This window comes from Teleopsis dalmanni, chromosome 2 (genome assembly GCF_002237135.1).
Source record: "Teleopsis dalmanni isolate 2A chromosome 2, ASM223713v2, whole genome shotgun sequence".
NCBI lineage: Eukaryota > Metazoa > Arthropoda > Insecta > Diptera > Diopsidae > Teleopsis > Teleopsis dalmanni.
The window spans coordinates 193,052,817-193,073,771 of record NC_051847.1 but is presented as its reverse complement, the minus strand read 5'-3'; the positions used below and the strand labels follow the sequence as shown (position 1 = coordinate 193,073,771).

Here is a 20,955-nt window from a genome sequence, read left to right as displayed (position 1 = left end):
ATTTATTTATTTATTTATTATTTTTGGTTAAAAGTTTTAAATTAATTAAAACAATATAATCTTCTTAAAATAGGTATACATATTCACACCAATAAAGATAAAAATAATGAAAAAATAGGAGAATAATAATAACAAATATAATTTGACATTAAAGGGTAAGTCTGTTCTTTAGTAAATAATTTAATCGCATCACTAAAAGGTTGAACTACCCCAACAAAACCAACTTTATTAGGTCCTTTACGAATCTGAATGTAACCCAAAACTTTTCGTTCTAATAATGTTAAAAAAGCTACTCCCACTAAAACACAAATAATTAGTAATAAACTTCTTAATAAAGATACAATAATTTCACTTTAAAACAAGTACTACTTATAATTTTTAAATTATATTTATTATATTTATTTACTTATTTATTCAACAACTTATAAAATTTTCACAACGGTAACACTTAGTTTACCTAATTTTTATCTAATTTAACCTACTCGAAATTCTGGTAAATACCAACATTCGCTGCCATACAGACATAATTTACTATTTCCCTTAATTTACCATCAATTTACTCGAACTCGCACACGGCCATAATACGTTAAACTAAAAGAAAAATAATATAAAGGAAAATGATTTGAGAATTATTGTAAAAAAGTAAACAAATAAAAAGATTGCAAAAGTAACAACTGTCAAAATGAAACCCCAAAGGGTTGACGTAAACAGTTGACGTTTGGGAACTAATACTATATTCAGACATTCAAATTTCCTCAATTTCATAAAAATGAAATTAAGTTAATTTTGAAAGTATTGATATTGCCCCAAATTAAGGAAATCTTATGTTTTTTGTTAACAAATCAAATGTTATACTATATTCAGACAGACAAAATTTCCTTAATTTCGTAAAAATGAAATTAAGTTAATTTGGAAAGTGTATGTATGTGTGTATTCATACTGCCCCAAAACTAAGGAAATCATATGTTTTTTGTTTACAAATCAAATGTTATACTATATTCAGACAGCCAAAATTTCCTTAATTTCGTAAAATATCTGGGAAATTTTAAAAGTTGATTATTATAACTGTAAAGGATGACATTAAATAGTTTTATTAACTTTAGTGGATTTCAGGTATGTGGATTACTGTGTTTCACTCTATTTTAAATTAATAACAGTTACAGTTTTCTCAACATTTAAATCTAAAAATTTGCACTACTTTTAAAACATTTTCCCGGTTTTATTACAATGAACCGTCATTGACATTTATTTAAAAAAAGTCACTTTTTCGTTATCTCAACTTTGTCTTTTGCTTAAAATTTATCTTACGCATAGTTGCATTTGAAATGTCCTTTAATTTTAGCCCTCGTTTCAACGAAATAAAAGCCATTTTCCTTAGTTTCGTTCTAACCTTAAAACTGAATGTCTTTGTATGGAAAAAAACAATTTAATTTCGCTGAAACGAAGATGAAATTAAACTTTTTACAAAATTAAGCTACGTCTGAACATAGTATATAAACATGGTATGATTAAAATTTTAAACATATTATATATTAGATACATATACAGGGTTAGACGATTGAAATGTTACCTAATCAAGCGAAAATATCTTTTTTGTGTGAAATTATTTTTTATTGATTCAAATTACAAAAATTTGTGGAAATAATCAAAATTTTAGAACCATTCAGTCTAGCTCGTTATGGACACCTTTTGCCTTGACTAAGTCCTTTAAAGAATATAAAAATTAGTTACATGCCTTACGAATGTGATCTTGATCAATTACCATGAAGATAAAACACGGATAATTCCTTCTCTCCAAAGTCACAAATATCTTTATACTGTAGAGCTAGTCTCATAGCATGTCTTCCTAGTACGCAATGACCTGTAACTCCGATATATAGATTTTAAATCTTCTTATAGCTAATGATAGACACCGAAATGGAAAACAGTTTTCTCATCCACCAAGCCACAAACCTAATAAAAGTGGTTAAAGGGAAGACCTACTGCATGCCTTCCTAATATGCTGTAGTCTACCAGCACTAATCTTTTATTTTGAGCAGCTGGCTTGTGTGAATTTGTTTTAGGTGAGTCTTGTAATCTGAGAAAGATCTCAAAAAAAAAAACGCATTGAGTAGGCTGTCTGAATAATAAACAGATTTCTTAAAATATATGTTTTTAAAAATATATTTATAAATATAATACAAAAGTTAGAAATTATAAAAAATACTAGTATTTTATCAGTCTGTCTCTAAATGGATAGATGCTTTCCTTATCCTTTGAAATATTGAACTGGTTGGAATATCATAAAACAGCTAACTATTTCATTGATGGTGATTCAATTTGATCAGTAGTAATTAACGGGTCCAAAAGAGGTTGATTTGATTGAAAACGTGTTGATGTTACATGAAGACTATTCGATGAGTTTTCCTTTATATCATTGATGTTTTGTATAAGATTTAAGGCTCCCATTTGAAACTGCAGAAATTCCGCATTATTAAATTTTTCGAGATGAAGCATAAGGCTTTTCAAGAAAGTCGCTTTGTAACAAAATTTCTCTTCCTCTACAGTTTTTATAATTTGCGTACTAACTTCATTCATTCTTTTATGCTTTGTAGATGTTTTAGCACTTGATGACGATTCATTTGAAACTTCCTCCTTCTCATCCATGCAATCGATCGTTTTACCTTTTTCATAAATTTTGTTCAGGAATGACAATTGATCAGCATATATATATTTTCTAATTCTTATTGGTGCAGATCCATTTCTTTTTGTCGCTTGAATTCTTTTATTCTTATGCTTTAAATAACAGTCTCGAAGATTTTTCCACCTCTTGAATACTTCTACACCTAATATAAAACGAAAACAAAAATAAAAATATATTTTTAATTAGGGCACACGTACAGCAGATATATCGAGTGCGCTTTTTGAATTCAAACCAATCAATGGGTATTCTTTCGTCGTCAAAATCATTTTTAAATAGACTACACAATTGCCATTATAAATGTAAATATTGTTCCGTAATATTTTCTAAGCAGAAATGTTTAAAACCGAGTAGATATAATGTCTATGGTAAGTTTGAATGATTTGAATAGAGATGAAACCGTAAGAATCGGATCGACACCAAATACTAACAAAATGTTTCTACAGTGAACATTGACAGAATTCAAAAGAATTTATTAATACATAAATTATAATATAATAATAATTATGTTTTATATGTTAATTTACTTACGAAATGTAGCTTGCTCATTTATACTCAGACTTTTAAAGTTTGGGTGAAGCGCTTCACACACTTCACGCCAGGCATCTCTCGTAGCAATCCTGTCCATGTAAGTTTCCGTAAATTTATCCCATAGTACGGGTTTGGCTTTTATTTTTTTTATTAATAATGTTATATCTATGTGTTCCATTATTTTTTAGTTTCTTTCATAAGCGAGATTAACACTTCTCTAGTTGCTTCAAATATCTTCAGTTTTCTCTCTCTCGACACATTTGTCTATACCTTTTTAATAAAATAAAAATATATTTGAATAATCTATATAAGCACACATACTGGTATTATTAAATATAATATAATATAAATCTATAATTCTTTTTAAGTCCATAATTGTTTCAGAACTATAGCATGTGGTACCATCTTGTTGGTACCATACACCTTCCAGACCATTTTCACGCACTTTTGCAAACAAGAAATTGTTCAACATGCCTCAATATCGGAACGAATTGATAGTTACAATTTTTTTTCGTCTTTGAAAAAATATGGTCTGGTAAAGCAACCCAATCCATAATAATAAATTGATGAAATTTATACCATAAACCGCACTAAACTTCAAATCACCATTGGACTTATCTTTCCAAAATGTAACGATTTTGCTTTGGCGTTGAGCAAACATTTGTAGCAAAAAATGGATCGACTTCTAACCTTTCAAACGCTTGTTTACAATATTTATTTTACAGTCTGGAAATGTTTGTAAATCACTGTCTTAAATATAGATCATTGGTTCTTGAGCCTTTGGAGCAATTGCTACAAATTTAACTACGTTTCTCTTTCAGAGCAAAGGATATTTTACGAAAAAAAAAAATGATGTCCCAAATACCTCAACAAAACTGTTTTTTTAGGTCTATTAAAAAAATATAATGATTTTATATAGAATTTATATTTGGAAAAATTATTTTTCTTAGGAATAGACTTGCGAAAAAATAGCACTCATATTTGCATTCTCATTTAAGGTAGTATGCGAGTTCAAGTAAATTGAGGTAAAGTAAATTAAAATTTCCTAGGGATTTTTTGCACTGCAGTTATGCAATTATTTATTTATTTATTACAGTTATTTATTATTTTTGATTAAAAGTTTTAAAATTTATTTATTCAATATCTTATAAAATGTTCACAATGGTAACACCTAATTTACCTAATTTTTATCTAATTTTCCCTACTCGAAATTCTGGAAAATACCAATATTCGCTGCCATACCGACGTAATTTACTATTTCCCTCAATTTGCCATCAATTTAGGTCGTGTGCGAGTTAGGCTAAGTTGCGTTCTAAATGAGGGAAATTCTAAGTTGCGCCGATAATGTGGTGATGTGTCGATACGTGTTGATAAATGGCTAAATGTGTGCAGTGCGAAAAATCCCAAAAAATCTCCCATTTGGTTTAGCATCAACTTAGCCTAACTCGCACACGTCCTTAGTCGAATTCGCACAAGGTCTAAATATAAGTCTATGATCACCCCTATAGATAAAATTCATGCGACGATTTTATCTATAGTACGTTTGTGCAAAAATCAAATGGTCTAAAAATTAAATTCCACGATATTCTCTTTTTATTTTCTCTTTCAATTTTTGTTTACTTAAATAAGTTCCACATGGCATATGTTCCATAAGTTGTATTTTCATTAGTTGCTATTTGGGTCTCCTCGCTCGCTATCTTCTTTCATTCCTTTTTGTTATGTTATTCTATTCAATGAAATTATATTAACAAACAAGGGAAGGTGGAAAATCTAAACAAGCACATACACATGAAAAAACAATAACAACAAATTATTCTAAATATTAAGTCACACATTGATTGCTATTTTCATTATAAACTATAAAATTTTTTGTTTTTTTTTTACATTTTACCCTTAAAATGCAATTTTATAAATGTAAACATATTGCTCGTATACACACTATGAGCTAAAAAATAGCATATTTAGACATGAATTACAAACTTTTATTTTTCCATTTTAGGAGTCAGAATTTTATTTTATTTTTATTTTAATAAACAATCTAAAATCAACTATTCATTGTATAAGAAACACTAAATTATTTCTAATTATCAATTGAAATAAATGTACCCACAAAAGACCGACTCGGCTAGCAAAGCAGCTGTAAACAACTACAGTACGAATCAACGTTTATTATAGATTTTAAACAAAATTGCATTTGAAAAGCAACAATTTGTTGCAGTCGAAAAATAATAGTACAAATAAAAACACAAATAAGTTTAAGTACCGTTGAAAATATGCACAAAAATATTAAAAAGAAAATTGTTTGAAATAAAACCTTCCATAAACAATTTCCGATATAATTAACACACAACACAACAAATAAAAACTTTATTTTTCTATCAAAATAAACGTCACATACGCACATCAACACAAATATGAGAAAGAGCAAAAACACTGCACAATATAAATGCACATATGCCTATCAGTGTGGTGTAGAATGAGTGAGCAAAGCAGAGAACTCGTCAGTCAGTGCTGTAGTTAGAAGTTGCGAACTGAAAAGCAAATAATTTCCCAACAAAATTTAACAAACAGCTGAAAAATTCAAAACAATTTTTTTTTCTTTGACTCTTCTTCTATTTAATATATCATACAACACACACTCACATACATATATATTGAGTACATTGAAGTATTGTGTAAGCAATTTTGTTGTAAGCAAATGAACCGCTTATGATTCGATGAATACTCGTGCCGAATATGAGTAGGAACCAGTCGCGAAGGAAATGGCTAGAAGGGAATGAACTGAACATGAACAAATAATAAATAAGTAATTTTTTATTAGCTCGAAAGCTAAAAATCTCTCGTGCATACTCGCGAACGTGTATTTTAAGAACTCAGTGTTTTGTTGTACTTTGCAGTGTAAGTTTGTGTATATTCATGCAGTTATTTATTTTATTATTTCTCCAAATTAAAAAAATTAAGAACAGTTCTAACGATGAAAACAGATACCGATAAATATTATAAAATTTTAAAGCATGTCAATAAAATTATTTGCTTACATTGTCAAAAAACGTTAAACGGTATTAATACATCTAATATCAAAAGACATTATAAAGACGTACATAGCATTGAAATTCCGAGAAAATATGAAATAAAAATTAATGGCACGGAAAAACGTGTAGAACCTCTAGCCAAAGAGCATAATCAGGAAGGTATATATATTGATATCGACAAAAATAAATTCTTAAGATGTTGTGTGGGATTAGTAGCTGCCAAAAATCTACCTTTTGGTATATATGATGATGAAGAATTTTTTAAAATCTTGATAGCACCATATGAAAAGAAATTCAACACGAATCTAAACTCAAAGAATATCGTTTCATTGATTGAATACTCCTCTCTAAAAATTCAACAAATAATAACAGAACGTATTAAAAATAAAATGATATGTTTAGAATTCGACATTGCAACCGCAATAAATCGGGATGGTATAATAGTAATTAATGTACACTATATCGAGAACTTTAAAATATGCATTAATACAATAGGTAAATATCATATATTATATATAATATATCATATATTATTAACTACTTATCAATTACTGCATTTTTATTATAGGTGTTATTGTGTTGGAACTTACACAACGTCAACAGACAGCATATCTGAAAGAAGAGATTAGTAAATGTCTTGAAATTTATCAAATAAGCGTTGACCAAATTTATTCCAGCACATCCAATAATTGTGGAAATATACTGCAAATAAACAAATTACCACAACCTCACAATTTAAAAGATAAACAAATTTATAATGAATTTATGGAAGAAAAATGTAGTCATATTGAAAAGACTGACGAGAGTATTCACTCCATACTCTCAATGGCATTATCTGTGGGTAAGAGTATAGCTCATACAATACAGCTTGCAGCATATGATGTATTAAAACTTCTGGAAGCTGATATAAACGAGTGTAGAGATATTGTGAAGCAACTTCAAGAAAATTTTCCAGTAAATGATACTCAAGTACAATTTCCAAAACTGGATGATTCTCGACGTTGGTACTCAACATATGAAATGTTGTTTTCTTTATTACAATCGAGACAAGTAATAGAAAATTGGTATATTAAAAAAAATGTCGTTGTTGATATCAACTGGAACTTTATCACAAGCTTCGTAGTTGCTTTTAATCCATTTGTTACTTGTACAAAGAAAATGCAAACAGAGCAATATGTAATAGGCGATTTCTACAGAGATTGGTTATGTTGTGAGATAGATTTGGAAGATTTATACACAATTACACCATATGCCTCACTATTACATGAATCTATGCAAAAAAGTAAAAAGGTATTTCTAGATGATGACGCTTTTCTTGCAGCACTATATCTTGATCCTCGTTTTAATTTCGAAAATTCAATCGTACTATCTGAGGAACAAAAATATACAGCTATTGTAAGTTTCCATTCATAATATAATGCTCATTTGTATAAGTATATACCATTTCACTTTTAGGCAAATTTGTTAAAAACATTTGAAATTTTAAAAAATTTAGAAGACTCACAACCAGATTGTCTAAAGATGGAAGTAGATACTCCAAATATGTCATCATCTTCGTTTGTGTTACCTTCAACTTCTTCCGAATCAACTTATTCAAAACTGGAACAACGCATGATGCAGTCAATGACATCTATAAGCAACGCTAATAGACACCTTACCTGCAAACAGAAGATAACATTACTCTCAAATCAAAAGAAGGTTCCCCTCGATACTGACATATTGAATTTTTGGAAAACTACGGGCTATGATAATGATATTAAAAAAATAGCATCAGTAGTACTGTCAGTTCCAATAACGCAAACGCCTATGGAGAAAGCTTTTAATGCCTTGTTTACAATTTTAAACAATTTCGAGTCAAAACTTGATAATAACACATTAAATACTTTGCTTTTAACTAAATTAAATTTTATAGAGCTTTACGTGAATAATGTACATTTAGATTTTGTAAAAGAGAAAATAGTCGTTGAAGAAGTGAATAAATAAAATTTACTTAAAATGAAACAAGATGAGGTAGAATTTTTACATAAAAAGTTGGTAGATATTAATAAATTACAACAAAATACAGCAAATAAAGTTAAATATTGTTGACCGCGGTGTATTATTTGGACTTACATATATGTACCTCATAAAATTTAATACCTAATCAGTCAATACTTCTAATAATAATGGTATCATGTTGAAACTCCCTACTGGATGCATTGGTCGATCCCTCTCTTCACTTTACGAATACATCAATATCTCTTGTAATGGAACGAACATTAGTGAGATCGAATATAAACGGGAACAGTCCTGCACACAGATATAGTATTCATTTCGAAACCACGGTTGCACTGCAACAAAGCTTTCATTAGACTCCAGCTTAAAATCGCAACGTACAACGCCTTGCCTTTGCAGCAACTGTCCTAGCTCAATTAAGATCAGGATATAGCCAAGTAACTTATCACACTTATATGCATCAACTTTCAATGTCTACACTAACTTCAAACCCATGATGTTGTCGATCTGTTTTCCTGCACCTATGCACAAAAAATTTGAGTCCAATCAACATTCATTAGAGTGGCTCGGGTTTTCCGCTTGGACCCTAGTTACCTTCAATTTAAATCCCACATGCAGCCCCAATATATTCTTAGTCCGAAATATTCCTGCCCCCTCTCTTCTGCTATCGTTACTTACCCACATCTTAATCTATGTGTACGCCTTTTATAATTACTTGATTTCATTTGTTCGATAAATCTCTGCGGAATACAATAATAAGGCTATCACTTAAATATAGATTTAGTGAGAGTCTAGCTATGTATAATGTAAAAATATTGTACTTAATTTATCACAATATTTTGCCAATAATTTTATATGTGAGCTATAATAGATGTTGGAAATTCCGTCATTCAAATTTATTTCATTAAAAAACTTTAAGTTTATTAATTTGTTTTTTCATTTTTAAAAGGAATTTATATATTTTATTTTTAGTAAAGACAAAAATAATATCCTTTTTAGTGAAGCCATTGATAATCACGTTCATGTATCTTATCTTGATTATTAGGCAGATATCTATCGGGACTCTAAAATTCCCCACAAACTTTTGTCCATAGAAGCGTGCAAAAATGGTCTAAAATATAATTAAACTCCACTAATTTCTCTTTTGAATTGTTTTTTTTTTTGTTTTACTTGAACAGCTGTTTTATGTTCCACATGCCTTCAATTTCATATCCACGGCGTTCCTTTTTGTTTTGTTGTCTTTTTTAATAACATTTAACTCACGAACAAGAGAAGGAGATGGAACGGTATTATACGATTATGACCAAAACAAAACAATAAAAATAATAATAAAGAATACTGCACGTGGAGGAGCAACTTAATATTTCTGTCAAGACAAATAAGGTATACATACATACATACATACATATGTATATAAACACAAAAGAAAGAGCAAAAATGTTGATGAATACAATTGAATTATGAATGTTTGTGACCGAAAGTGCAAAGCAAAGGAGAATTTTTAAATACTTTTTGAATTTAAACATGCAGGCCTAAAGGTCTGCAATTTTGAACATTTTTTGTATATAGTGAACATATTTGCTACCTGCATAATTCTTTTCCTTCTAGTTATTCTCCCTTCATTCCAAACTGTTTGTGTTTTGCTTGTAATCTATGTGTGCGTATGTATGTAAACTCAGCGTATGACGTACAGTACTGTACAGTTGTGAACAAATGAACCACTCATGATTCACTCGACCCGAAAACCAAACCAACAAAACGAAGTGAACACGAACACGACAAGTAAATGAAAAACCACTTCTGGTGCATACTCACGAGTCTACGTGTGTAGAGAAGTCAGTATATACTTGAACTTATGAGTGTCAGCCGGCGTTTTTGCGAATTAATTTTTTGTGTTTTGTTGAGTTTAATAAAAATAAATTAAAATATGAAAACAGACACCGATAAATACTACAAATTTTTAAGACATGTCAATAGGACTATTTGTTTATATTGTCAAAAAACCTTAAGTGGTACAACTACATCCAATATTAGAAGGCACTATAAAATTGTGCATAGCATCGAAATTCCGAGAAAGAAAGAAACACAAAGCAAGACTAAAGAAGAATGTGTAGAGACTCCAGTGAAAGAGCGTAAAACCCAGGAAGGAATATGTATTGATATCGATAAAAGTAAATTCTTAAGATGTTGTGTGGGATTAGTAGCTGCCAAAAATCTACCTTTTGGTATATACGATGATGAAGAGTTTTTTAAAATCTTGATAGCACCATATGAAAAGAAATTCAACACGAATCTTAACTCAAAGAATATCGTTTCATTGATTGAAAATTCCTCCGTAAAAATACAACAAATAATAAGAGAACGTATTAAAAATAAAATGATATGTCTAGACTTCGACGTTGTGAAAATAATGGACTACAAAATGCTTGTAATTGATGTTCACTACATACAGGACTTTCAAATCTGCATTAATACGATAGGTAAAATAATTTATTTATATATAATTAATTATACATTTATAATAAATAATTGAAAATATTGTAGGTGTCATTATGTTAGATCGTAAACAACAGGATCAGACAATATATCTGAAAGAGGAGATTATCAAATGCCTGCAAAGTTATCAAATAGACATAAACCAAATTTATGCCAGTAAGTCTAATTGTGGATGTTTGCCGCAAATAAGTACTATGATTCACACTGTGAAAGAAGAAAAAATTTGTGATGAATTTATTGAAGAAAAATGCAATTATGTTGAAAATATTGACGAGGACATACATTCAATACTCTCAACAGTTTTATCTGTTGGTGAGAGTATAGCCCATACAATACAACTTGCGGTTAACGATGTACTTAAAAATCTAGAAATTGAAATCCAGAAATGTAGGAACATTGTTATACTGCTTAGAAAAACATTTGAAGAAAGTGACTCTCAAGTGCAAATTCCAAATCTAGATAATTTGCAAAATTGGTATTCCACTTACGAAATGTTATTTTCTTTCATACAATCGAGACAAACAATAGAAACTTGGCATATACAGAAAGATATTATAATTGATATCAATTGGGATTTCATAACAGACTTTGTAGTTGCCTTCAATCCATTGGTAACATGTAGAAAAAAAATGCAATCGGAACAATATATTATAGGAGATTTCTACAGAGATTGGTTATGCTGTGAAATAGAATTAGAAGATTTATTCTCAGTTACTCCATATGCCTCAATATTACATGAATCCATGCAAAAAAGAAAAGAAAAGGTGTTTCTAGACGATGTCACTTTCCTTGCAGCACTGTATCTTGATCCTCGTTTCAATTTTGAAAACTCAATTGTGCTATCAGAAGAACAAAAATCTACAGCTATAGTGAGTTCTGATTTTTACAAAAAATTTCATTGAATATACATACTTATAAAATATATACAACAATTATCGTTTTAGGAAAATTTGTTAAAAACTTTTACAAATCTTAAAAAGTTGGAGGCTTCACAACCAGAAGACTGTAAAATGAAATCAAATTCTTCAAATACTTCATCATTTGTTTCATGTGATTTGGCGTCCACCTCTTCCGGTTCAACTTATTCGAAACTAGAACAACGTATGATGCAGTCAATGATGTCCATTAACAAAGCAAATACACATCTTACCTTCAAGCAGAAAATTACATCACTCTCAAATCAGAAGAAGGTTCCCCTCGATGCTGATATATTAAATTTTTGGGTAACTACACGACTTGACAATGATATTAAAAAAGTTGCTTCCATAGCACTGGCAGTTCCAATTACACATGTGTCCATTGAGAAGGCTTTTAAAGCGTTATCTACAATTTTACCTAAGTTAGAATCAACTGTAGATAATGACACATTAAATTCATTACTTTTAACTAATTTAAATTTTGTAGAACTTTACCTAAATAATACCCAAATAGACTTTGCAGATCAAAACATATTAGTATTAAATGAGGCGGATATAGATTAATATAAGAAAAGTTTTGATTTTAAAAAATAAAAACTATCAGAGAATTGTGAGGAACCTATTAACAGAAATGTATGCGTACCAGAAGTTTTTTTATAAGACAAAAACACATAAACACTAAAACATTAGTAAATTTTTGTGAATATCTTTCATATAGGGTGGGTAATATCTATTAGAGTGGCCCTCAATTGTGTTTGGAAATTTCTTTTTTCGAGTCACATTGGTTATCTCATAATTAAGTATCTTAGTGGAATGGAAAAAGATATGGAAAGAATTAAAACAAAAAGCTGAAATTATTGAAGTAGGGCTTTGAAGTACTGATTCCATCTTATAACAGCATACATCGTAATTTTTTAATTATTTTTTTTATTGAAATATATATCGATAATATGAAATTTTGCAACAAAAAAAATTAAATTTCTTAATAATTTTTAGCTATATTAAAAGGTTCCAGAGATATAGACTGGTTAAAATGATCACATCTTTTTAAGTATTTTGTATGGTTTTTCAAAAAGTTCTACAAAATTTAATTTTTTTTTAAATATTTTCACACACTTAAAAATTTATAGAAAAACATTTTAAAAATAAATTAAAATTAAATTAAAAATCATTTTTAAAAATTTTTATTTTAATTTTCAATCCTACATTTGGTAAAACTAAAACTTATTTTCTTTAGTATTCATTTTTTTTTTTTTTAATTATGTAATTATTTCACTTCAATGGGGGAATTGTGCCTTATAGCGATTTCTATACGCTGACCACTGCGGTTCCTTAAGGTCCGCAGAGAGTTATGTGGACTGTCACGGGCACGTCAAAATCAAAATTGTTGTTGCTTTTAATGCAAATCAAGAAACTGAGAGTAAGAGAAAAAAACAAATGATTTAAATTCAGTCATGAGAGCCGAGGCCATATATGCCTCCTCACCCAGTCAAACCCAAGTTGTATATATATTATTTTTTGATATACATATATTTTCTTATATTTCTTATATTTTGGTTCCTTTTTGGTACTACACAAATTTCCTAGGGATTTTTTGCACTGCCCTTATGTAAATATTTATTTATTTATTTATTGCACTTATTTATTATTTTTGGTTAAATGTTTTCAAATTTATTTATTTATTTATTAAACATCTTATAAAATTTTCACAATGATAACACCTAATTTTTATCTAATTTACCCTATTTGAAATTCTGGTAAATACCAACATTTGCTGCCATACCGACATAATTTACTATTTCCCACAATTTACCATCAATTTACTCGAACTCACACACGCCGAGTTTTTTACTTTACTTTATATACATTTTTAAATTAATATAATAAAAAAAATGAATAAAATTAAACATTTAAAAAAAATGTATAATATATTAAAAAGCAAATATTTAAATTTTAAAAATATGGAAATTCCTTTTCTAAGCTCAGGAATAATCACGAGTGTGTATTTTAAATATCTCTCTGGTATTCAAAATTTCAGTTATGGATTTATCTATAGAAAAAAGCAAACGAAATGGTCTAAAAATAATTTTAAGTTCCACTTATTTCTCTTTCAGAGGTTTCATTTATTAGAAGTGCTGCTCTATGTTCCACAGTCATTTCGTTTCAGATCTACTTTGTATCTTTTTCATTTTCTTTTTGTTCTGTTATTGTTTTCAATATTTTATTAACGAATAGCAGAAGAAAATATGGAATTATTTTATACGCGTATACGACCAAAACAAAACAGTAAAATATTTTAGTATTTCTGTGTGTAAAATAAACAATAAAAATAAATGTGAAACAATACACACACAGTATTATGATGAGGAGAAAGATTTACCCGCTGAGCAATGCAAACAAAACAATATGTCGGCGTGTATAGTAGTATGAATGTGCAACATGTAGTGTAAACCGAAAAACAAGTGTTGTCAATAGTATTTGTGTAATTTTAAAAGCAATTTAAAATAAACTCTACAACTGAATAACACAATAGCACAATAACAATGTACACAGACAACCCATTTGCTAGCTCACCAGTTTTTTCATATTGCTTTTGTTCTATTTATCATTCCACACATAAACGTTTTAATATTTTGCATATGTATGTATGTGCATGCGAACTGTTGTGTGTGTGTGTGTGTAAGTAAATATATAGAAGCACTTATGAATTCAATGAATACTCGCCTCGAATAGCGTACCGTGGCAAACCCGAATAGCACAGAAAAAGCAAACGAATAATGATTAGTCTGTGGTGCTTAATCACAAGTCTATGTATAGAGAAGAGAACTCAGTGTTTTGTTGTACGTTGTAATGTAAACTTGTGTTTGTGCTGGGAATTCATTTATTTTTTTCTTGTCGTTATTGAATATAAAACAAATAATTTTAAATATGAAAATCGACAATAGTAAATTTTATACAAAGATAAAAAATAATAAAAGCATATGTCTCTATTGCCAAAAAGTAGTATTGGGACCAACGACTTCGAATATTAGAAAACATTATAAAGACGTACATAACATAGAAGTACCGAGGAAAATAAAACAAAAAAGCGTTTACGAAGAATGTGCAGAGGCTTCTTTCACAGAGCGTGTAAATCGGGAAGGTGTACGTATTGATATTGATATAAGTAAATTCTTGAGATGTTGTGTGGGATTAGTAGCTGTCAATAACTTACCGCTTGACATATATGATGATGATAAATTCTTCAAAACGTTAATAGCTCCATATGAAAGAAAATTCGGTACAAATTTAAACTCAAGAAATATAATTGCAGTCATAAAAAATTCTTGCATAGAAATACAACAGATAATAAGAGAGCATATTAAAAATAAAATGATATCTTTAGAATTTGAAATTGCAACCACAATGGACAATAGATTTCTTGTAATTAATATACACTATATCGAAGACTTTAAAATATGCATTAATACAATAGGTAAATATCATATAATTATATTTGTTAAATACACTTATACTTATACTTAATAAAATTATTGCTATAGGTGTCATTATGTTAGAGCTTAAACAACATCATCAGGCAATGTATCAGAAAGAGGAGATTATCAAATACCTACAGACATATCAAATAGACATGGAACAGATTTATTTCAGCACATCTAATAATAGTGAAAATATACCACAAATAAGTAACATAATTTCCAATGTTAAAGAAGAGCAAATTTCTGATGAATTTATTGAAGAAAAATGTGGTAGTGCCGAAAATAATGATGAGAACATACACTCAATATTCTCAATGGCTTTACATGTGGGTCAGAGCATTGCCCATACAATCCAAGTGACAGTTTACGATATACTTAAAAATCTAGAAACGCATCTCAACGAATGTAGGGACATTGTTATACAACTTCAAAATACTTTCTCGGAAAGTAATGCCCAAATACAAATACCAAATCTAGATAATTCACAACATTGGTATTCCACTTATGAAATGTTATACTCCTTGTTACAAATACGACAACCAATAGAAACCTGGTATATACAAAGAGACATTATTATCAACATCAATTGGAATTTCATTAGAAACTTTGTAGTTGCCTTTAATCCGCTGATAACATCTACAAAGAAAATGGAAACAGAACAATATATTATAGGTGACTTCTACAGAGATTGGTTATGCTGTGAAATAGAGTTAGAAGATTTATTCTCAATTACACCATATGCCTCACTGTTACATGAATCTATGCAAAAAAGAAAAAAGGTACTCTTAGATAATGGCGCTTTCCTCTCAGCCCTGTATCTTGATCCTCGTTTTAATTTTCAAAACTCAATTGTGCTAACCGAAGAGCAAAAATCAATAGCTGTTGTAAGTTTTCATTTAAAAAAAAATAATATTCATTGTGTAAATACATCTATATGTATTATTCATATAAACAATTTTCTTTTTAGGCAAATCTGCTAAAAACTTTTAAAGTTCTTAAAAAACTGGAAGATTTAAAACCTGGAGGTTTAAAATTGAAGGAACCACAAGTAGAAGGCCTTAAGATGGAATTAGATTCTTCAAACACTTCATCAAATGTTTCATTTGAGTTTCCGTCAACTTCTTCTGAATCCACTTATTCAAAACTGGAACAACGTATGATGAAGTCAATGATATCCGTCAGCAATCTAAATGCGCAACTTACTTTTCAGCAAAAGTTAACATTACTCTCAAATCAAAAGAAAGTTCCACTTCAAACTGACATATTAAGTTTTTGGAATACACCAGAGCATGATCATGACATTAAAAAAGTTGCATCAGTAGCACTGGCAGTACCAGTTACACAGGTGTTCATGGAGAAAGCTTTCAATGCATTATCTACAATTATAACTAAGTTAGAGTCAAATGTAGATAATAACACGTTAAATTCTTTACTTTTAACTAAGTTAAACTTTGAAGAGCTTAACTCAAAGAATATCGATTTAGATATTTCAGATCATAATATTAGCCGTAATTTTTTCTTTCCAAATAACAAAAAAATAATCAAAACTTACGAAAGAAAAAATATTAAGCAACAACAATGCTCTGAAAATGTTCAGAGTTAGGTTTTACTCGCAAATATTTTTACGTCTTAAGTTTTAGTGCAGCCAAATTCAAAAATCAGTCTACAGTATATTTTCAATGGTAATATGTTGCAAAATTCCAGTCATCCATTAAAATCATATGAGCATTTCATTTATTCATAAGTTCTAATCTATAAATAAATAAATTAATTTAAATATATAAGATAAAAATGCTTACTATTTTCCATCTAATATTCATTTTGTTTTATTTTATTTAAATTAATTAATTTTTAATATTTACAATTCTTATATATCATATTCTACACAACACAACAAAAAACATATGTCAATAATAAGCATTTAACATATTTTAAAAGTGATACCAATTTGTTTTAACTAAACTGAATGCTGTTCTTTTTCAACTCTGAAAGAAAAAAACGGCTGTTATTAAAGAAAGTGGATAATATTTAAGTTTTCAGTTTTGCTGCAGCCTAAATACCTTTTACAATGCATTGGGATTATCACGTTCGGATTAGAATCGTAATTTTCGTAATTGTATAAATAGAGAGAACACCACTAGGAACATCTATATTATGGATGCACTTATTTCATCGGTTTTATTCATCATAAGGGTGATAGGATAGGAGTGTGGCATCATGAATCATATCAATCCATTTTAAGGATATGCTTTTAATATGGGTATTAATAAGAGTAAGGTTGAGGTTGAGACAGAGGGATAGAATTGTGAACGATGAATCCATATTATGAGTAAAACCATTTTATGGACTTTTAGAAGTGCTCTCTGTTTTCAGTGTCTTTATACATTTGGTCAGACTTATTTTTGTTATTATAATTAATTATAAATGATTTTGTATTACTACAACATCTTTATACAGAGCAAATTTATATAAAGAAATGTATATCTTTCTAACAACATAAGGAATCCAAAGATTTTGTTAACTTTATGTAAAGAGCTGTATTGTTTGTTTCAATCTCTTATTAAATATACTCTTAATTATTTTTTTATACTCTTAATTAAGGGTAATTCTTTCAATATAATATTGATATTAAATGATATGACTAAAAAAAAATATGTTTTAAATTAAATTTAATAAATCGCATAAAATATACATACATATAATTTGAAAAATTGAATAATTTTATAAAATAATTTATTGTTTGTAATAGAAAATTACTCAGCAGGAGGAGCCTCTGCTTGGTCCCCTTCAGCAGCTTCAGCTTCATCACCTGGTATATTTGCTTCTTCTGGTTGTTCAATTGGTGGTTCTGTTTCATCACCTCTTTCATCTTCAGCTGGTTCCAGAGCTTCCCCATATCCATCGTCCAAAATTTCGGCACGTATGACTTCATCTTGGTCCATTAGTTCTTCACCTTCAACGGATAATTGATCAGGCAATTCAGACTCCTGCATATTTTCGGAAATTAACATTTCCGCAGCTCTTGAAATTAAATCATCTTGACATTCGTCTTCTTTAGGGATAACTGATTTTTTACTACAAGCCGAAGTTTTGCTACCAGCTGATGTTTTACTAGCAATTGAAGGTTCTTTTAATAAACAAGTCATAAGTGGATTCTCAGGAATTTCCGTACTAGTAGATATAGATGATTCATCCCATTCTGGTGTTTTCACTCGTTCTTCACTCTTACATACTTTTGGCCGTGTCATTTTTGCTTTTACATACTCTAAACAAGGGTCCGGTTCTTTTGCATGGTAATCATCGCCATCAAAATCAGAACATGTAATACAACTTGATGAACTCAATTTCATTGATGACCCAACCGACATAAATGAACTAATAATTGTTGTAGATTTTCGACAACTATCGGTACTTGTTTTGGGTTCTACTTGTCGTGCTGGATGTTCTAATGCAGTTTGTTGTGCTTTTTCTCTTTTTAGTGGACTTACAGTATCACTGCACATATTTGTCATAATCGGTACGTTACTATTGGACATCATTAACCATTCAGACATGACACCACACCAATTTTCCAATAATCCTTGACTCTGTATATCATATGCTTTCTCAACAACAGTACTTGTAACTTTGCTTTTACAAAAGCTCTTCTTGTCTACTACAAGTGAGGGTTCCAATATATCTTAAATTTAATAAATTATGTTATAATTACATATATACATATTAATAAATTGAAATTTTATGTTAGACTTGGATGGAGTGGAGTGGCGGGCTTATACAGCAAAACTGTAACCACTTTCAGTCCAAATAATGATCCGTTTTGATTCGCAAACCAAAGGGACCATAGTGGTCACAGTATAGATAGCGCTTAAAGCCGCGACTCCTCTATTCAAGTGAATTTCATGTTAATAATATGTAAATATATTTACGATTTGGGAAAACAAATGATATTTCATGTAGAGCATCCGCTTTGCTTTTGCTTACATGCACGAATTCACTCATGACTCTGGAAGAGCAGCTAGAAAAATCAAAAAAGCCATTAGCGATATCTTTTAGTAATAATAAATTAAGAAAAAAAAACTATATATAGTAAAATATTTTATAAATCATATATGACATATTGAAATTTTAACCACAAGACATTCGGGATGAAGAGTAGCTCCGGGACGTAGACTCGCACGCACCTGGTATCACTTAAATGATACCAAAAGTTTACTTTCAATATATTTTACCTTCCATAAGTGAACCTTAAAACTCTAAGGGCGTATTCACAGTCGTCAAGAATATGTGGGGCACTTTGCTGCTACGAGTGACAATATTAATACTTTAGAGTACCCTTAAGGTCCCATTTTCTCATTGCTGCTAGGTATTCTTACTTTAATTGACACATCTAATTTATATTGCACCATTTCGTCATCATAGAGTGTAACAACGAAGTAAGAAGTATTTAGTTCAGCTTTATAGAATAAGCCAAGTATAGGCTCCAAAGTACATAAGTAATACATTTCATGAAATTCTTGCCAGTTTTTGGATATTGTTTTTCACTTTGAGCAATTTTCCGATAATATGCTCTTTATACACCAAGGTTTTATCAATAGTTAACCCCAAATATTCCTAAATAGAATTGTATCTGATCAATCCATTACCATTAAAAGTAGTAAGCGTGATTCTATTTATCATTACATGGTTTGGAAAAAGACAATGGTGCCTAAGCAGATCTCTAAGATCACCGTATTAAGCTTGACTAATAACTAATATAATATTGCTAACATTTGTGCTAGTAATAACAAATTCAAGAAAACCCTATCTTGTAGAAAGCACATATTTTCCACATCCATATTTTGAATTACCTCCACTCCACCTCTAAAAAATACTAGCAAGCCTATGGTTGTAGAGTTTTAAATTGACAGTTTATGTTACATCTATTACATTTGAAGAAAAAGTGCGAACCTACCGCAAGTACAGACGAAATACGGTACCATACAGTGATTTTACGTATATTCTTTCTACAGTTGGTTGTTGTTGTTGTAACCCGCTGGGACCTTCTTGTGGAGTCCCTTTGAGAGGTGTTGAATGGTACTTGGTCGTCGTAGGTGACGAGTGGCTCCGGGACGTAGACCCGACCGTTCTTGGAACCCTACAGCTGTTATGGAAAATCGTCACGTCTACGTTTATAGGATGTTGAACGATTCATGTTGTAAGATGACAATCCTTAAACTAATTATAAGCTTTGGATGTCAATTTTGCTTAACATATGCCACTTAAACAGTGCTGCCAAATCAGGCGGACAAAGTGGATAGCTCTTAATAAATTTATATTTATTTTTATGAGTGTTTCATTAACTTTTTACGTATATATACTGGCTAAAAAAAGTTTCACATATAGAATTATGCAGCATTCTCTTACAATTACTTACAAATAGCAAATCATAGTGTTTAATAAATGTTCTATTGCATTTTCTTTAGTCACCAAAATAGCCTCACATCTACCTTTCGAGAGTAAAATAACTTTTCTCATAAATGTTGATTCTTCTTCATTTTTATAAAATTCAGCGGCATGTTCAGCAGAAAATTGTAGTATCCGACGTGTCTGTATGAAAAATCCTTTCTTGATTAACATCAACACTATATCAGTACTTTGTGCTAAACAATCTGAATTAACTACTATTAAAGAGTATTCGAACATTTTGAATTAATTTTAAACATAAAATTATTTGATCGCTATAAAGTGTAACTATATATATTTCTTTTTCAACAAAAACAAATTTGACTTAAAAATATATGTTTTATTATATATTTTTTTTATTTCTATTAAGTTATTTCTTCTAA

General features: G+C 29.5%; 5 protein-coding genes across 5 annotated transcripts; 3 read left to right on the top strand and 2 right to left on the bottom strand.

Annotated features, from left to right (window-relative positions):
- Window positions 1-2,141: 2,141 nt before the first annotated feature.
- Window positions 2,142-5,700, bottom strand: LOC119681533. Its single transcript, XM_038094757.1, has 3 exons — window positions 5,475-5,700; window positions 3,212-3,481; window positions 2,142-2,825 (listed from the first exon to the last, which is right to left on the bottom strand). The coding sequence occupies exons 2-3, from the start codon at window positions 3,387-3,389 to the stop codon at window positions 2,296-2,298; spliced, it is 708 nt and encodes a 235-aa protein (XP_037950685.1). The 5' UTR covers window positions 3,390-3,481; window positions 5,475-5,700; the 3' UTR covers window positions 2,142-2,295.
- A 145-nt stretch (window positions 5,701-5,845) lies between these two features.
- On the top strand, window positions 5,846-8,226 carry LOC119676468. Its single transcript, XM_038087706.1, has 3 exons — window positions 5,846-6,738; window positions 6,812-7,638; window positions 7,699-8,226. The coding sequence occupies exons 1-3, from the start codon at window positions 6,186-6,188 to the stop codon at window positions 8,224-8,226; spliced, it is 1,908 nt and encodes a 635-aa protein (XP_037943634.1). The 5' UTR covers window positions 5,846-6,185.
- Window positions 8,227-9,474: 1,248 nt separating this feature from the next.
- LOC119684398 lies at window positions 9,475-12,225 on the top strand. The gene is made up of 4 exons (XM_038098433.1): window positions 9,475-9,621; window positions 9,847-10,718; window positions 10,783-11,603; window positions 11,679-12,225. Exons 2-4 carry the CDS (start codon window positions 10,166-10,168, stop codon window positions 12,213-12,215), a joined length of 1,911 nt encoding a protein of 636 aa, XP_037954361.1. The 5' UTR covers window positions 9,475-9,621; window positions 9,847-10,165; the 3' UTR covers window positions 12,216-12,225.
- Window positions 12,226-13,871: 1,646 nt separating this feature from the next.
- LOC119676467 lies at window positions 13,872-16,733 on the top strand. Its single transcript, XM_038087705.1, has 3 exons — window positions 13,872-15,126; window positions 15,194-16,014; window positions 16,098-16,733. The coding sequence occupies exons 1-3, from the start codon at window positions 14,580-14,582 to the stop codon at window positions 16,731-16,733; spliced, it is 2,004 nt and encodes a 667-aa protein (XP_037943633.1). The 5' UTR covers window positions 13,872-14,579.
- Window positions 16,734-17,821: 1,088 nt separating this feature from the next.
- Window positions 17,822-20,855, bottom strand: LOC119684932. Its single transcript, XM_038099073.1, has 3 exons — window positions 20,544-20,855; window positions 19,057-19,145; window positions 17,822-18,809 (listed from the first exon to the last, which is right to left on the bottom strand). The coding sequence occupies exons 1-3, from the start codon at window positions 20,810-20,812 to the stop codon at window positions 17,884-17,886; spliced, it is 1,284 nt and encodes a 427-aa protein (XP_037955001.1). The 5' UTR covers window positions 20,813-20,855; the 3' UTR covers window positions 17,822-17,883.
- Between the last annotated feature and the right edge of the window lie 100 nt (window positions 20,856-20,955).

Coding starts and splice junctions, on each gene's coding strand:
- LOC119681533 (XM_038094757.1), bottom strand. CDS start 3,389: ATGGAACACATAGATATAACATTATTAATAAAAAAAATAAAAGCCAAA. Junction 2,826..3,211: donor AAATGAGCAAGCTACATTTC/GTAAGTAAATTA, acceptor GTTTTATATTAG/GTGTAGAAGTATTCAAGAGG.
- LOC119676468 (XM_038087706.1), top strand. CDS start 6,186: ATGAAAACAGATACCGATAAATATTATAAAATTTTAAAGCATGTCAAT. Junction 6,739..6,811: donor AATATGCATTAATACAATAG/GTAAATATCATA, acceptor TTTTTATTATAG/GTGTTATTGTGTTGGAACTT. Junction 7,639..7,698: donor AACAAAAATATACAGCTATT/GTAAGTTTCCAT, acceptor TTTCACTTTTAG/GCAAATTTGTTAAAAACATT.
- LOC119684398 (XM_038098433.1), top strand. CDS start 10,166: ATGAAAACAGACACCGATAAATACTACAAATTTTTAAGACATGTCAAT. Junction 10,719..10,782: donor AATCTGCATTAATACGATAG/GTAAAATAATTT, acceptor AAAATATTGTAG/GTGTCATTATGTTAGATCGT. Junction 11,604..11,678: donor AACAAAAATCTACAGCTATA/GTGAGTTCTGAT, acceptor TTATCGTTTTAG/GAAAATTTGTTAAAAACTTT.
- LOC119676467 (XM_038087705.1), top strand. CDS start 14,580: ATGAAAATCGACAATAGTAAATTTTATACAAAGATAAAAAATAATAAA. Junction 15,127..15,193: donor AATATGCATTAATACAATAG/GTAAATATCATA, acceptor TTATTGCTATAG/GTGTCATTATGTTAGAGCTT. Junction 16,015..16,097: donor AGCAAAAATCAATAGCTGTT/GTAAGTTTTCAT, acceptor TTTTCTTTTTAG/GCAAATCTGCTAAAAACTTT.
- LOC119684932 (XM_038099073.1), bottom strand. CDS start 20,812: ATGTTCGAATACTCTTTAATAGTAGTTAATTCAGATTGTTTAGCACAA. Junction 19,146..20,543: donor AACACTATGATTTGCTATTT/GTAAGTAATTGT, acceptor TGATTTTTCTAG/CTGCTCTTCCAGAGTCATGA. Junction 18,810..19,056: donor ATCATTTGTTTTCCCAAATC/GTAAATATATTT, acceptor ATTAAATTTAAG/ATATATTGGAACCCTCACTT.